We start from the raw sequence: 15593 nt of genomic DNA, 5'->3' as shown, positions 1-15593 counted from the left end.
TACAGCAGACAGTCGCTCCCCTCTCTTGCAGGTACTGCGTACCCCCGCTAGATCTTTTAGGGGTACGCAGTACCCTGCCGTTCCCCCTTACTTTCATCCCTGGATATTTTATTAGTTACCTTGTGTGATCCAAATGGGGGCGCTTTCCCGGCGGACTGCGGTGCGGAGGCAGCCGGCTGGAGGAGGAGGAGGAGGAGGAGGAGGAGGAGAGCCCCTGCTATTGGCTCCTGCCTCCTTATAAATACAGCCAAATGGCATTTACCGGCACAGAGCAAGGCGGAGACAGCAGAGGAGACAGGGACAGCAGTACTGGGAGTCACCCACTCTACGTCTCAACAGTCAGGACTGGACTCGTTTTTGGACCTGGTCGATCAATGAAGGAGAGACGGCCGTGTCAGAAGTCCTCTCTGAAATCCGGCATGGATCCCAGTCAGAGTGTGAAGTGTAAGATCGTGGTGGTGGGGGACAGCCAGTGTGGGAAGACCGCGCTGCTTCACGTGTTCGCCAAGGACTGCTTCCCTGAGGTGAGACCCGCAGCAGCATGCGTGACCCCCGTTTAACACCGCACACAGGGCAAACTTAGCGCAATGTGTGTTGCATGCATCTGTAGTTTTAGTTTGACTTTAAAACATTGGAGTCAGTGAAGCGCTGGTTTTCTTTGAAGTCTAAATCCCAGCAGGCGTCCTCTCTCAAACATCCCACTCTGCGTGTTTCTTCCCCCACTCTAGAGCTACGTCCCCACGGTGTTTGAAAACTACACGGCCAGTTTTGAGATCGAAACGCAGCGGATCGAGCTCAGCTTGTGGGACACGTCAGGTAATCGGCATCTGCTCTCTGTTTTGTCTCTGAGGACATGTCCCAACATGCCGGGGGACTTGAGCCCTGCTGTGTCTGTCCACCCACCCAAACGCCTGCGTGGATTAACGGGGAAGCGGGGGCGGGGTGTTTCCAGTAGATGTAGAATGGTTACCGGCATCAAAGTATTTTATTTAAATAATAATAATAATAATAATAATAATAATAATAATAAATTACAGTTTCAAAACGCATTCTCAGTGAGAGACTCAGATTTTCTTATGGAGTGAAGAAAAAAAACAGTCCTGCCCCACCTGTTGCTGCCCACTGCTGGCCAGCTGTCTGAAAGAAGGCTAGTACACGTTCAGTTTCCATAAAAGGGGATAAAGATGACATTAGCTTTTGATCCATTTAAAAGCAGTTGCATATTGTTTCATTTGGAGGTGTCAACCATTCTTAATTATATTATGTGGCCCCCATTTCTAATGTTGCCCTGGGCAACTGCCACTTAGACTTAGAAGCTGAACTGTGGGTGACATAATCCAGTGGTTAGCTAGCTGTGTACTACAACTAAATAAGATTGATATTATTTTGTTTTTGTTTTTCTGGTAAATAGTTACAGTGTTTCTTTACAAACACAAAAATCTCTCGGTTGGGTCCGGAGTTGGGCCTTCCTTACCTTTTGCTGCACACTGCTGGTGAGCTGCCTGAAAGAAGGCGTTGGAGGAAAAATTGGACTGCTTGATAATATTTGCATCCATCACTCTTATTAAGCTAATACAGAGTAGCTAGCTTAGCTAAATAACCCACAAACATCTGCTTCCTTGTATGAAAATAAAATAATTTATGACTGAAGTAAGAATAATTATTGCCCTTTTGATTTCCCAAATAGATTAATTTGGAAATGTTATACCAGCTATTATTTAAAAAATACATGTTTTTTTTTATTTTACACTGAAAAACATGAACGTTTTTTGCTTAAAATATTTATCTACTTGCATGTAAGAGTCATGCATTGTTAATGAGAAATTAAATTATGCTGTGACCCAGTTGTTTCAGTTTTACAAAGTCTTTTTAGTTTATAAACTAAATCCTTGAGTAAAACTGTCATGTTTCACAATATTGACACACATTTCAAATGCTAAAAAATGATCAAATTGCTTTATTTTAAACAGATAAGCAATAATTATGCTATGCTGCTAACATATTGTCGCTGAGATTAGCAAGGTAATGAGGATGATTATTTGCTCACTGTATACCTTGACTAAAAGAAACATTTTATGATGTTTACAGTGGCTAAACTGCAAATTTTTCTAAAGAAGTGTAGTTTCCACATCTTGGTTGTTTGGTGATACAGCTACATTGGCGTCCTTGTGAGTGTAGCAGCTGTGCTTCAGCCAGCTGACTGGTAGTGTGCAGCATCCCAAGGGAAATGTGGATCTACTCTCTGCCTCCATCGTCTGAGAGGTGATGGGAATGCTGTGACGTCTGAATGGTTTAGTGGTTTTGAAACCTCTGCACTTTGATTCCAGAATCAGGAGGTGTTTGCACAATGTCAGATTAGAAACCTTCATACCAACCTCGCCTTTTATCTACCGGGAAACATCTGTGACTGTTTAATCCAGGGGAAATTTCTGGAAGATTCCCAGCTGAGCCACACTAAATCATAAACTTAAAAACACAAACTGAACAAGCCTCAAATTCATACATCTGGTGAACACATTCTGGAAATTCCTCCCACACTTCCCGTTTTTTTCTTCTTCTTTTTTTTTATTCGAGTTACACAATACATCCTCTCCACCCCTCAATCATCCTTTTTTATTCTCCTGTATAGTTGAACTTTGAGCGTGTAAACAAAACACTCTGCATCCATCGATGCGCGATTGGAGAAAACGGGCAAAGCGGGGAGGTGTGATTGAGGGCGTATGTTGAAAACGTCCAAGCATTTGGTCTGTGTGGGAGAGCTGGGCGGGGACAAGCAGACAGCCAGCTGTTGCGGATCTCTGGGCCTGGAATTCCAAAGCGACGTCTGAATAACTTTAGAGAATTCAACTTGAAATGTTTTCATTTCCTGGAAAGAGGCAGAACCTGAAAAACACCCGTAGACCCTGACTGTGTACATCTGGGAAGCAAAAGCAGCATCTCAAGTCGACTTTTTTGCTTTTCTGCCTGTTGCTTTATTAGAGACAAAAAATGAGAGACTTTAATTTTGGATGAGAAACCAGGAAATCAAGCTGGTGTGTGCGCTGTGGAAGTAAAAAGGGTGAAGAAATGAGATCCGTCCAGAGCAAGAGTTTTGGTTTATTACACTGTTGGCCGGCTGCCCCGAGTCATTTCTCTTTTTCTCTCTGCTTCATAAAACAGAAAGGAGTGAAGGAGGAAGGAGGGGGTATGTTTCCTATTAGATCAGTGGGGTTTAGATGGAGCAAGATACCTCTACCCTGCCCCCCTACATTCAGCCCTAGCCCCCACCCAACACCCAACGCGCGCACTTCCAGTGACCGATTGATGGAGCTTTCAGCTTGACTGGTCCCTTTGTGGAGACACCCATCGGCCACAGCCAATCCAATCGATCTCTTATCTCCTGAGGTGTGCTGGGAAGGGAGGATGGGGACGGGTTGGTGTTGGTGTGGTGCAGCCCCCTAAACCCCCGATCACGCTCTCCGACAAAGCCCAGCATGCAGACATGAGGACTAAGTCATATAAACACACCTCCACATGCGAAGACACTCTTTGTTCTGTGAGTGGCTTAATGAGCTGCCTGGAGTGTGTTTTAGTGCGAGTGTTTGAAAAGGGAGGGTGATGGGTGTAATTTGGGTCATTAAGGTAAATTCCTGCCAGTTGCGCAGCTTTCCATTTGCCCCCCTTCGCATCCCAACCTCCTCCTTAACACACCCACCCAGCTTGTCTGAGCTAGCTTTGGCTTTCCACTCCCAGGGTGAGGTCTGTAGGGTTTCGGCGGACGCTTTGATGCTTCTCATTTCTTTCAGCGGCTGAGGAAGTGGTTTACATTGTCTGTCTATCTGCCAGTGGGTCTGAATGAGCAGCAGAGGTGTTTGAGAGGATGAAATAGACGGTGGGGGGAACCTGGGAGGCCTGAGGTCTGACTTCAGTTTATGAAGGAGAAATGATCAAAGGTAGCATCCCAGAACAATCTGCAGCTCCCATAAAGAGCGACAATTACCCTTGACTGCACATTGTTTGGGTTAGAAAGTTTCTGAAAATGACAACTTGACGCACCTTGGAACAATTTGAGAATCATAGCAGGTGGTTACAATTACAGTTTGTGATCCACCAATCAAAAGTTTTACTTTATTGAACGTAGTGAAAGTAAAGTTTAGGATCAATCAGAAAGGTCAGCTATATGTTTGCAACAACTTGGGTGTTTCCTGCTAGCCTTCCTGTTACCTCCTGAAAGTCTAGTTCTCTCTTGCAGCCTGAATGAACTGCAACACGTTACTGAAAAAACACTTGACCGATGATGAAATAAAGTAATTTGAACAAGCTACAAGTTACAAATCAGTTTCTGTATTTCTATCAGGGCGGCTGCACAATATGGCTGCTAAATATGGTAATAACAATGTCTGTTACAATAAACGTAAATGTTTTCCTTAATCTCTTCTTGTTTCCATCATTAACTTTCTGTTTGAAATAAACTTGCAGACAAGAGGGATTGGATACAAAGAAAACCTCAGTTAAACATGAAGTCTGCTAAGAAAATTGCTGTCAGACTCGGAAGCCCAATTGGAGCATCTTTGATCATTTTTGTTTGAAATTCTTGCGATGTCGCCAGTGTTGCAATATGATAAACAAACTCATGGCTTAGCTCTGTTTCCTCTGAATTCACTAGTAGCCTGGTCTATTTTGCCATTTGCTGAGAGTAATCAGGGTGTTTGCTTTGAAAGCAGCTGCTTGTTTCATTTGGCGACGACAAACTGACTGAACACTTTGTAGCTGCAGACGGCAAAATCCAAAGAACCAGTTTCAAAATGTGTTTACATTACTACAGTTACTACTCATGAACAGTTTTTGTGTGGAAAGTGTCAAAATAATTGACTGAAAGTTACTGTTGTATTTTTTTTAAATCTAGTGTTTGTGTGTCCCTTTTCTAAAGCCTCCCTGGGCATCTGCCCACATGCCCAATCTCATAAATCATATCAAGTCATGTGACTTATTATTTATAAGACGACGTTGATGAAAGCAGCTTTATGTTGTATTTAAGAGAAACTATAAAGTATCTTAAGTTTACAGGAATCAGATGAACACAACACTGAAGAGGTGACGTTCATGCTGTCATGTCAGCAAATCAAACGGAGTCTATTTGTAGCGTTTGGTGCATCTGTTGCCCGGACAGCTTAGTGTGGGACCGTTTCTTGCCCCTGTTAAGCTCCTCGCTGCACGCTGCCACCTCCTTTCCTCCCGCCAGCCACCGTTGGTTCGCCTCACATTTCTGGGCTCAGCAAATTGGAGCCGCATGTCTGGCATTCCTGAGACTAAAGGTTTCTACTTCCTCCTCTACAAAGGCGGCTATTGTACCCGGCCAGTGAAAGAGAAGTGCCATGGATCACTAAAAGCCCCACCTCGTTTCCAGGGAGGAGGGGGAAATTGAATCATGGTGGAATCTGGCTGACCGGTGATGTGATGGGGGGGATAGTGTGTCAGCTGAAACGCGGGGATCCTAGGAGAGATTACTCCACTTCCTGTCGGCTAATGTCACGGAAAGATTCTCTGTGTGATGTTACACCTTGACATTAAAATCTGTCGGGTCTTTGGATTCTTGGCTCTCGGTGTCTGTGAATCCTGCCAGTGCAGTAATAAGAAACACAGGACTGCCTTGCAGGCTGTTTCTTCTTTTCCTACTTCTTTCTTGAAAGCATTTGTCATGAAACATTCACATGTTGTTAATTTGGTGCAATGCCAGAATACGATGGTATTTTTGGCACACTAGGGATTAAAAACAGTTCTATAAGAACACCTATTTGGGTTTTGGAATAGAAAAAGGAGGTTCTCATGTCATAGATTGGGGTTGAAACTAATAAATAATTTAGTAATCGAATATTTTTGATTAATCAGCTAAATAAATCTGCATATTCTACATATTTTTCATTTAACCACTTCAGCTTTTTTTATGCAATGTTTGCCTAAATTGCAATAACACAGCAGTACTCTAGTGTACTGCTCTAGTGATCATTTGTACATTAAATGACAATTTTCCTGGATTAAACAATTAATAACTGGACTGCAAAGGTGCTAAATAAGAGTTTTGTTTTTTGCAGAATTTAAACCAGATTAAACTAAAACTTGAATTCTGAGTAAAACGTACTTAAAAGTTGTTTTTAGTAACACAAAATGTATATAATGTACGGTGGTGGCAGCATCATGCGATGTGGATTTTTTTTTGTTCAGCTGGAACAGTGAAGCTGGTTAGATTTGATGTGAACTGGAAGAAAACATATTGGCTGAGAAAACAGAAACAAGACAAAATGTTCCAGGGGTGCACATACTTCTGGAAAGCACCAAGTGAACTAAACTTGATGAAAGATGCATTAAAATCCCCAAGTGTTGCTTTTAGACGCTGTGCATTAGAGCCATACCTGCTCACACTGAGCACCTCCCTCAATGGCTGCATTTACGGCGGCAGATGTCTCCGTAACCACAGCAACCGCACAAGGTATTGGCTGAGGTTACACCAGTTTAATTTGCTTCTTGTCCTTGGTGTGTTAGTTAGCGAGGAGCTACGTGTGCGCGCTGCAGCAATACGAGTCGGGCCGCTGTTTGTTGTTTCCACAGGTGGCCCCACAGGGCTCAGCGCCTTTTTCCAATCACCATCCTGTCAGTTCTGCACAGCTATGTTAGCTATGCGCTAAAATGGCAGACCTGCTGCCAGACTTCCAGCCTGTCTGATGCATCTGGCTTGTTTCACATCTGTATGTGAGATAAAGCAAAAATGTAATCTGAAAGATGAGTATTTAAAAGAAAAGAACATGTGAGTTTGGATATTGCATGAAGAGACTCTGGTTTGCTTTGCAGCATTAGGTGGAGCCTCTTGTCCCCGCCGCTGTGGAAAACAGTCGGCTCCTAATGAGGACCACAGTGGAAGTTTGGCCACCTAGCATCTGTTTTCTCTTGTGTGGTTAGTTGTGCACAACAGGATTGCGTTGCTGTGAGGAAAACGTGTGGAAAAGGACCGAATGGGGGAAGAGGGTTAGGGTCCTCGTCACCCTTCCAGATTTAGAGATCCTGTGGGAGAACAATGACAGGAGCTAATTACGCTGCGACGGTCACCAGGTTGCGGTGCGTCGTCAGTGGAATTGCCTTTTATCTTCCCAGCTGGCAGAAAGATGACCCCAAACTAGTTTATGATGCCGCGCTGCATACTTCAGCATTCCACATGTTTTTCCGCTCATGTTGTGCTGCACTTAAAATGTTTTAATAGAGTAATCTGGAGTTTAACGTGCAGACATATTCGGATGCCTCAGGACCTCACGCTCTGCACCCGGCAGCTTTGATATGCGACTCCTTTATGTGGCCTGATGAGAAATATTCAAATCATTGTAAAATGTCAGCTGACTCCACAGCTTACCCTTTGGTTGGAAGGTCTTTATTTTTCCACTGATTTTGTCCGAGACTGAGAGAAAAAAAGACTCAATGCAGTCTGGTTCTGATTGTCAGTGATGGCTGATGGGTTCTAGTTGGGACAATTTAGGTTTCTCATGAAGAAAAATGAAAAATAAAGATATGTTTTTTTTGTCTTTAGTACCCAATTGCTGCTAAAAAATACAGAACTTGTTTGTAAATTTTAATCCATAATGCCAATTGGCAAATGTTTGCTAATAAGTGTGGACCTGTGGAAAGAAATTTAGCTTTAAATTTGAAAATCTCAACCACACTGTCTGCTTTTGGAGTTTATGAATGCCTTCATTTAACATTACAAACAGAATAACAAATTTTAAAAATCTTGAATATCCCTACTGACCTGCTGGTAAAACTTAACTGTTAGCTTGTTGTTTCTACTCCCCATTTCTAGCTTTTAAAAACAGTAATTTTGTGAAATACTGTATATAAACTGAAGTGTTTTTGTGTTTGCATAACTGGTGCAGAATAACTATTTTTATCCTGGAGTTTGGTTCTTGCTTTTTGCCATTGATGATGCATTTTAGCATCTGTAGTGTTCAAACTGTTTGTTAGCAAACAGGCTAATGCTTCATTTGACAATCTGACTCCAGAACTAGAGTATTACTGCTTCATTGACTACATAATAACTTTATTTATTGTGAATGTTGTTCAGAAGCTAGCACAAATGAGTTTTGGTGAAATGCTAAATATCTGTTTTAGATACATTTGTGATGCATTTGCTAACTTTCAGGTTAGCGTTGACAAAAAAGTTAGCAAGCCTAGATGGATTTTTGTTGATTTATTTCTTGTTTGCTGTTTTGTTTTTCTTCCTTGGGCTTATTGCGCTTGTAATATTAGAAAGGCTAAAACGCTCAAGTCTTAGCCCTTTTAAAATCTGTTCTTTAGAAAGGTCCAGTAAAGACATACATAAATAAATCAGTGTCAAGTCCAGGTTATACACAAGAAGTGGAAGCAGAAACAGAATATCCGTGTTTTTGCACACATCAGCTTTATTTGAAAGCGTTGTTTGAAACGGTGTCTCCCCTTATCCCACTGTTTAGATTCGGGACCGTATCCCTCCCAGAATGCAGAAGTTTGTTTTTCTGCATTTGATGGAGCATTCCTGCCGTTTCCTCACAGCAATATTCAGGAAGAAAAAAATATCCCAGGGGAATCTTGAGTTACCAAAAACAAAATTCCCAGGATTCTTGGCAGCTTGGTGCCTGTGGTCATCTCTTGTTGTCATGTGATCTTGACCCACCTTAACTTCTCGGTCGTCCCTCCTCCCGTCCTCGCTCTTCCTTGCCAGAAATGTTTCAGTCTGGCTGAGAGATGGGCGTCTCCTTACACATGGTTTTAATTTAACAAAGACATTTCCTCACTCCAAACTTCTCAGTTTCTATACCTCTTTTTTTCTTTTCATCTGGTACTCAGCACATTTTTCTACTAATGCACTATTTGTTTTTCTCCTTGTTGCTATGGATTATGGCTGAATTGCAATTATGACATAGTGTCAAGTTTTTATGCAGAGATTTCGCCTTGTTTGTACACATATCTGCAGATTTTGTTAAAGCCTTTAAGTGTTTTAAGACCACAACATCTAAACTACTCATAATCTAAAGAGTATTTGAGAAATGACAAATCAGATTTGTCCTTGTGTTTCAGGATCTCCGTACTACGACAACGTGAGGCCCCTGTCTTACCCAGACTCGGACGCAGTCCTCATCTGTTTCGACATCAGCCGTCCCGAAACCCTCGACAGCGTATTAAAAAAGGTACGCCGCCGCTTTCCTCAAACTTAACCTGAAGAGTCTGGGTGTAATAAACCGGTCTTACGATGAGGCTCAACAAAACCAAGCGTCTGCATTCACAAGGCATTACTTCACATCATGAGATCAGATGTGGCTACAAATAAAGACAAGGTGAAGTCTCTCAAGAGACTCAAATGTTGCTTAAACACCAGCAGCTCCCAAGAGGTTGCTTAGTGGTCAACCTTTGACTCTTTTCCCTGCTGACTACCATGTGTCGTCTGGTCCGATCTTCTGGAAAGCAACTTTGTCCGGTCTGGTCTGGTGCAAAGCCAGTCACATTTTTCTAAAATTGTTAACATTGCATGACAAAACCGAGACACAGCTTGATGCTTCCCAGTCATCTGTGCGCTTCCACTGATGGCAAGCTCATTTTGAATAATTGAGGTCACGCGTCAAGGTCCGCCAGTGTTCCACGTCTTGTTTATTTGGCTTAAAGTAAGAATGTGGAATGTAATCCCCCCCTGAGGGGATGAAAACCGAAAAGCAAAACCTCAGTTCTCAGTGCTAGTTTAGGGTCTAAAAATGCAGATTAAAATCTCTTATCTCAACATAAAATAGCTTTAAAAAAAAGCAAAAAAACAACAACAATTTATGGGACTTGTTTGTCAGATGTTGTACCTCAAGACTTTAGCATTTAGTCAAGTGATGATTGCATTGTGTAAAACAACTTCCTCTTCACGTGTTAATGAACTTGATCCTCTGACCCTCTGGTCAGTCGGCCCTGAAGCACATTAGCCCCAGATTACGACCCAAACCGATCAGAGCATTTATTGTTCAGGAGGAAACGTGGGGATTACTTGTAGCTCCATTCCCAGGTTCAAAGCATTGGGGGCTCCAGGAAGTGCCGGTTTTAACCTTCGTACCAGAGAGACCAGCTGACTGTGGGGCTTGAACTCATGGGATTTCTAGTCAGGACGTTCTGACCTGCATGAGCAAAGGTGTTTTTATACTCAAGTTGACCACAGTTGTGGTTAAATCACAAGTTTTAAACTTGAGACTACAGAGGAAATCGGTCAAGTGATCTGGGGGGAGATTGATTAAAATACTCTGTGATCTCAAAGTGTTTGTCTTCTGCAGTGGAAAGGGGAGATCCAGGAGTTTTGTCCCAACACGAAGATGCTGTTAGTTGGCTGCAAGTCGGACCTGCGCACCGACCTTGGTACCCTAGTAGAGCTGTCCAACCATCGACAAACCCCAGTTTCCTATGACCAGGTATTCAGTGTTTTATTATCTTTTCTATTCCTGCACTAGATGAAAACCATACAGGAGTTTTTACCAGCCTTTCTGCCGTATTTGATTGTTAAATATTAATAATACTATAATTAGAGGTGATGTCACACAGTGAGAGAGAGACAGTCTCTGTTACACAGCTCTGCAGTTTAACAGAATATTACTGTTATTTGAAAAGACGGACAAAATTATTTCAGAATTGACACTACTAGCATTTAGCATGGTTAGCATTGCTAGCAAGTAGCTTAGCTTTCACATGCTGGGAGAGGTCATGCTGAAACCTTTTTTCTTCCCAGGGCTCCAACATGGCCAAGCAGATCTCAGCGCCTTACATCGAGTGTTCGGCCCAGCAGTCGGAAAACAGCGTCAGGGACATTTTCCACGTAGCCACGCTGGCCTGCATCAACAAGAACAGCAAAAACGCCAAACGAAGCAAGACTGTGCGTGCCAACAAGAGGATTTCACACATGCCCAGTCGGCCTGACCTGGCAGCCGTCTCCACGGATCTCCGGAAGGACAAAGCCAAAAGTTGCTCGGTCATGTGACTTGTCAGACTGCGGTGGGAGGGGGGTATCAGACTAAAGAAAATGAGGACAGCGCATTAGTGCAAGCAGGGAGCTTAGGGGCAAAGCCCTGTCCTGCATGCTAAAAAACCCCTAGTTGTCTGGAAAGGGGTTTTTTATAAGCTTCAATTCGTATAAGTGTTACTGGAATATTCTGCTCCAATGAGAACTCGTTGAGTAATTGCGTCCCAGTCGATGTACCCCCACCTCAGCTACCACCAGTCCCACCAGAGGAGGAAGCTATCAGTCAGCTGGCTATCAGTTCTGGGAGGAGACCCGCTTCCTCTGAGGACAGAGCGGATGCAGTCAAGGCTTTCCTCACCAACAGGAAATGAGCAGGAGGAGTGATGTCATTAAGAGACCATCACATTTAAAGGGTTTTAGAACATGCAGTCTTTTGACTGGGAGCCAAAGCTCCGGCAAGCTGTGGCCTATGAAGGTAAAAAAAAAAAAAGTGCAGGTTCAAAGACTTAAGGCTTTCAACTCATCACTGTGGTTTGGAACTGATTCACTTTTACCTCTGCTCCTGTTACTGTCGGTGTGTGTGCAGAGGAGTCCCTGTTTCTGATACTGTTGTTGGTTAAATGTGAAGTTGTTGGTGTGCAACTGCATCTTTGTTTCTATTCTGATTCTGTTGGTTTCATCCTCACTCTTCCAATGGTTGCATTCAGTCACCTCAACCAACAGTTTCTGAAGTAAGACTGAAGATTTTAAACCTTTGAACCATAGGTTCACCACTATGTAGCAAGAGAAAACTGAAAGTATTGTGCAAAAATCTCAACTTCCTGGAGTTTAGCTTAACCCACAGGTTCTACATGTTCAAAACTTTGAAATTGCTAATGGGTTCAAAGTGTTCATAATCAGCAAATCTCAAACTGTAAAATCCAAACAGGAATTTCTTTGTGGATTTTATTCCAGGCTTAAATTTGTAAGCAGTAAAATTTTCTCAGCCTTTTAGTCATTAAGCTAATGTGTTTTAACTCACTCATTAGCTAATTTAGACTTCATGACAATATGGGTGCTGCAGCCAACAGTCTGCCGAGTTGGTTAGCATCTTATTTCAGATTGTTTTCCCAGTATAATCTACTTGACCATTGCTCAAAAATAAAATATTCTTGTCTGTATATTTGAATCTAGAACTGCATTATCTAATTAGCTCATTTGATTTTACTCCAAACTCAAATTCAGACAAAAAAAAACTACAAGCCAAAATGGAGGAAGGAGTTGTAGCCATGTAGATGTGTTGAACCGCTGAACCTTAATCCAAAAATATAAAGGTGAGCCCAACAATTCTTGAGTGGCAAAAGCCCATTAGCATGTTTACCAATGAGTTAATTAGCTAGTTAGCTAACTTGTTAGCTACAATTGAATTTCAGCAAACTGTTCATGTGCCTGAGGGATTCCTCTAAATGGCATAATGCAAATAATGGCTCCTGATTACAACTGATAGGATTTTGGAGTGTTAGCCGTTAGCTAGCATCTGCCAACATTCATCAATTAGCCACTGTGAGTTAAGTTTTTTTATTTTGAATATATTTTGCAATATGTTTCATTTAGAACTAGGAAGGCTAGACTGTTTCCAGGCAGTAACAACCTGTTAGCCTTTAAGCTAATTAGCTAGTTGGCTCACTCATTAGCTAACTAGTCCATTTCAGCAGTTCTCCACTGTAAGTGTACAGCCAAATCTGTTGGGATGTTAGCTGCCTAGCTAACATTTATTAGCTGGAATAATTTCCTACCCAAACATGACTCAAATAATTTGATAATTTGTACTTTTTTTGTTTGGATGGTCTGAAATATTTGCTGTCAATTATTGTTAAAGGCATTGATGCACTTTTAATTGAAGTCACTGCCATAAAAATTAGCTTTTTCTCATCAGTGCTGTCTCATTCTGCAGCACTTTGCCCAAACTCTTATCCTCATGTTCCAGCCTGTCCTATCTGTGTACGCTCATGTTTTCTTGAATGTTGTCACCTTCAAAATGTCTTTTGCCAATGTTGTTGCCACGATATTTATTGAATTATATATTTTCCCTTTTAGAATAAATAAAATGAATTAAAATGCTCTCTGTTCTGTTTATTTGGAAGTAACTGAAATGGTAATGGACTTGTCTAGATTGATGGTGTTTTAATATCAACAGATGTATGTAAAGTACATTGATTTTTCTTGTGTATGTACATAGTAGAAAGTGTTGTGTAATGGGAAAAAATTGCATTTGTATTCAGTGGATTTGACATTGAGAGAGACAAGCCTGTCTCTTTTTATTGTTTTGTTTATTTCAGAGGATTTCATTTAGAACAAGCTGTTTAAAAATTATCGGTTTTGTGAGCTGAAAGAAAACTAAACGTCAAGCTTTGACTTGAATTCATGGCAAAGCTAGATTGGCTGTGAATCAGATGGCATAACAAATCTGAAGCAAAGTACTTGAATTGGTTTATACAGCGCTCTATTTTGCTCGTCAGTGTTAACATAAACCTCTTCAGAGTGACAACTGTTTCCTTTCAGAAAAACAAGCTGAACTTGAGTCCTTGATGGTCAAGACGTCACTGTGAAAAGCAGGTTTTGTCACTGCTGCTTGGAACAAATAGTTCTCTGTGAGTGAGACTGAATAGTCTTGTCTACTTATAAGGCTAAAGTATCACTAGATGCAGACGGTTTTGTACAAGTCCTGGTAAATTCCCGGGGGCTACCGAGCATGGAAACTGCTTTTGCTCACCCAGCAATCCTATAAATCACTCAGTGACTTCATCACATGCATAAGGAGTGAGATGCATTGGCTTGTCAGTGGCAGGAAAACAGGTCTGTCAGGTGAAAAATAAACGTGGGTAATAAAAGACGCACAACTCTTCACCTTATGACGGCAAGCATGAAGCATTTATCCAGGTAATTTGCACTAGGTTGAGATTCTAGTCGTGTTGGCAAAGTTTTCCCTACTTTTCAAAGTGATGTCATTCCGCTGAACTGATCTTGGTACAGCTTAAAGAAAAATATGCCTTCAAATCAAAACTCCTATATTTCTTGACTGAAATGAAGCCCATTAGCATAAACTTGTTGAAAGGTAATAAAGTATACTTTTCACCACTATAAAGTGTGGGTGAGGGTGAAGTAGAAACATCTGGCAGAGGGCCCAGTTCAAGGGATCTTCAACTCACACCTCCAGGAGAGTTTGCCTCATGTACCAAGGGAGTTTGGAGACATGGAGTCTGTATGGCCAGGACTACAGACTCATGCAGTAGAAGAAATACTTTCTGGATATCCTTAAGTTGCTCCCATATTCTCAGTTAAGGAGGCAGAGTCTGAAAATTCTGGGAATGGGAGTCCATTAGCAAACCAAGGTACTCCCCAATGGCAGAGTGTAAGAAATGAACAGGATTCGAATGGAGAGGAGGTGTATTGGCTAACTCTTTGGTAACATATGAGGGACTGTGTGTGAGCCACTACCTGGAAATGTCAGTGTCTTCTAGTGTCTCAACCTCCCTGGGTGCTGGAAGAGGCTCCAATTGATTGCTTAATCTCAATGCAGAGTAAGTTTGGTTGTCTATCCTACAAGTGTTTCGTAAATCTGAAGGTTTACTACTGGATCCCCTGAAGCATTTGCAGTTCCAAGGTTACTGTAAGGATTATTAAGTTCTTGCATAACCAATGAACTCTAGGAAAAACATTGGAGTTGCGTGTCAATCAGTGTCTGGATTGCCCTTGGGTATGTACAGTTCATGAATGTCAAGGATGATAGTCATTCTTTTAGTATCTTCAGCCCATGACCTTCAGTGTGGCATGAAGCAAGTTTGACGTGATCAGGATGGGAAAATGAAGAAAAGAGCAGCTGCTTATGTCGTTTGGGCCTCCTGGACTCCACACTTTTGAGGTTTTCTTGCCACATTCCACTGGGTTTCAATTAGTTATTTTAAGACTTTGCTCAAAATTGTATGTGTCAAAATGTTTTCCATTTTGGTAAACCCTTAAGAAAGGATCACACTTTTCGACCAACTCATGCAGATGATTTGTTTTCCTATCTTTCCTAAAGAAATGTTTTTATCCTACACATCTATATATAGACTTTTTGTGATTCTTGCAAAGGAAAATAGCCATGCAGCAATAAAGTCTTCAGTTTTGCCCTGACTTTATTAGTCTTTAACCTGATCCAGATAATGTAACAAGTAAGGAATGTTCCTAAAGCACAGTTCCTGAGCACAGCTCTAATCCCACAAACTCCCCACGGGTGGACGGGGCTGGCAGAAAATCAGCGTATATCAACTCTGCAGTCCGCCCTGTCCGGTTCTCTATATGTTCCATAACTCCTCGTTTTGCTCAGACATTTCGTATACATATGAGAGGGGGGTGAAATGAGCTAATGCTCCGTCTGCAGATGTGCTGTGGGTAATTTCAACTGTTCTCCTAAGGTTGTCCTTTAATGCATTGCAGGTGTTTGGTGTATTTTTCAGCAGATGACAGCGTTGGAAGGCAGTTTTAACTAGATATGCTTCTTTGCCGTTGCAAGCAAAATGTAGAACTTTTTATTGTAATATTTTCAACTTTTCAACTACGTCACTGAATCATTCGAGGCGCCATGATGGACGCT

General features: G+C 41.9%; 1 protein-coding gene across 1 annotated transcript; it reads left to right on the top strand.

The window, feature by feature from the left end:
• Positions 1-210: 210 nt before the first annotated feature.
• On the top strand, positions 211-13078 carry LOC106938659 (rho-related GTP-binding protein RhoE). Its single transcript, XM_015020787.1, has 5 exons — positions 211-524; positions 729-816; positions 9076-9185; positions 10299-10433; positions 10748-13078. The coding sequence occupies exons 1-5, from the start codon at positions 252-254 to the stop codon at positions 10994-10996; spliced, it is 855 nt and encodes a 284-aa protein (XP_014876273.1). The 5' UTR covers positions 211-251; the 3' UTR covers positions 10997-13078.
• The last annotated feature ends 2515 nt before the right edge of the window (positions 13079-15593 follow it).

This window comes from Poecilia latipinna, unplaced genomic scaffold, assembly GCF_001443285.1.
Source record: "Poecilia latipinna isolate Pla-1442-1.1 unplaced genomic scaffold, P_latipinna-1.0 Scaffold2661, whole genome shotgun sequence".
Lineage (NCBI taxonomy): Eukaryota > Metazoa > Chordata > Actinopteri > Cyprinodontiformes > Poeciliidae > Poecilia > Poecilia latipinna.
This window is presented reverse-complemented; position numbering and strand designations above follow the sequence as displayed.

Excerpts from the sequence above, each read along its gene's own strand:
- LOC106938659 (XM_015020787.1), top strand. The coding sequence starts at position 252 with ATGGCATTTACCGGCACAGAGCAAGGCGGAGACAGCAGAGGAGACAGG. Across the intron at positions 9,186-10,298 it reads TCGACAGCGTATTAAAAAAG|TGGAAAGGGGAGATCCAGGA; the intron begins GTACGCCGCCGC and ends TGTCTTCTGCAG. Across the intron at positions 10,434-10,747 it reads CCCCAGTTTCCTATGACCAG|GGCTCCAACATGGCCAAGCA; the intron begins GTATTCAGTGTT and ends TTTTCTTCCCAG.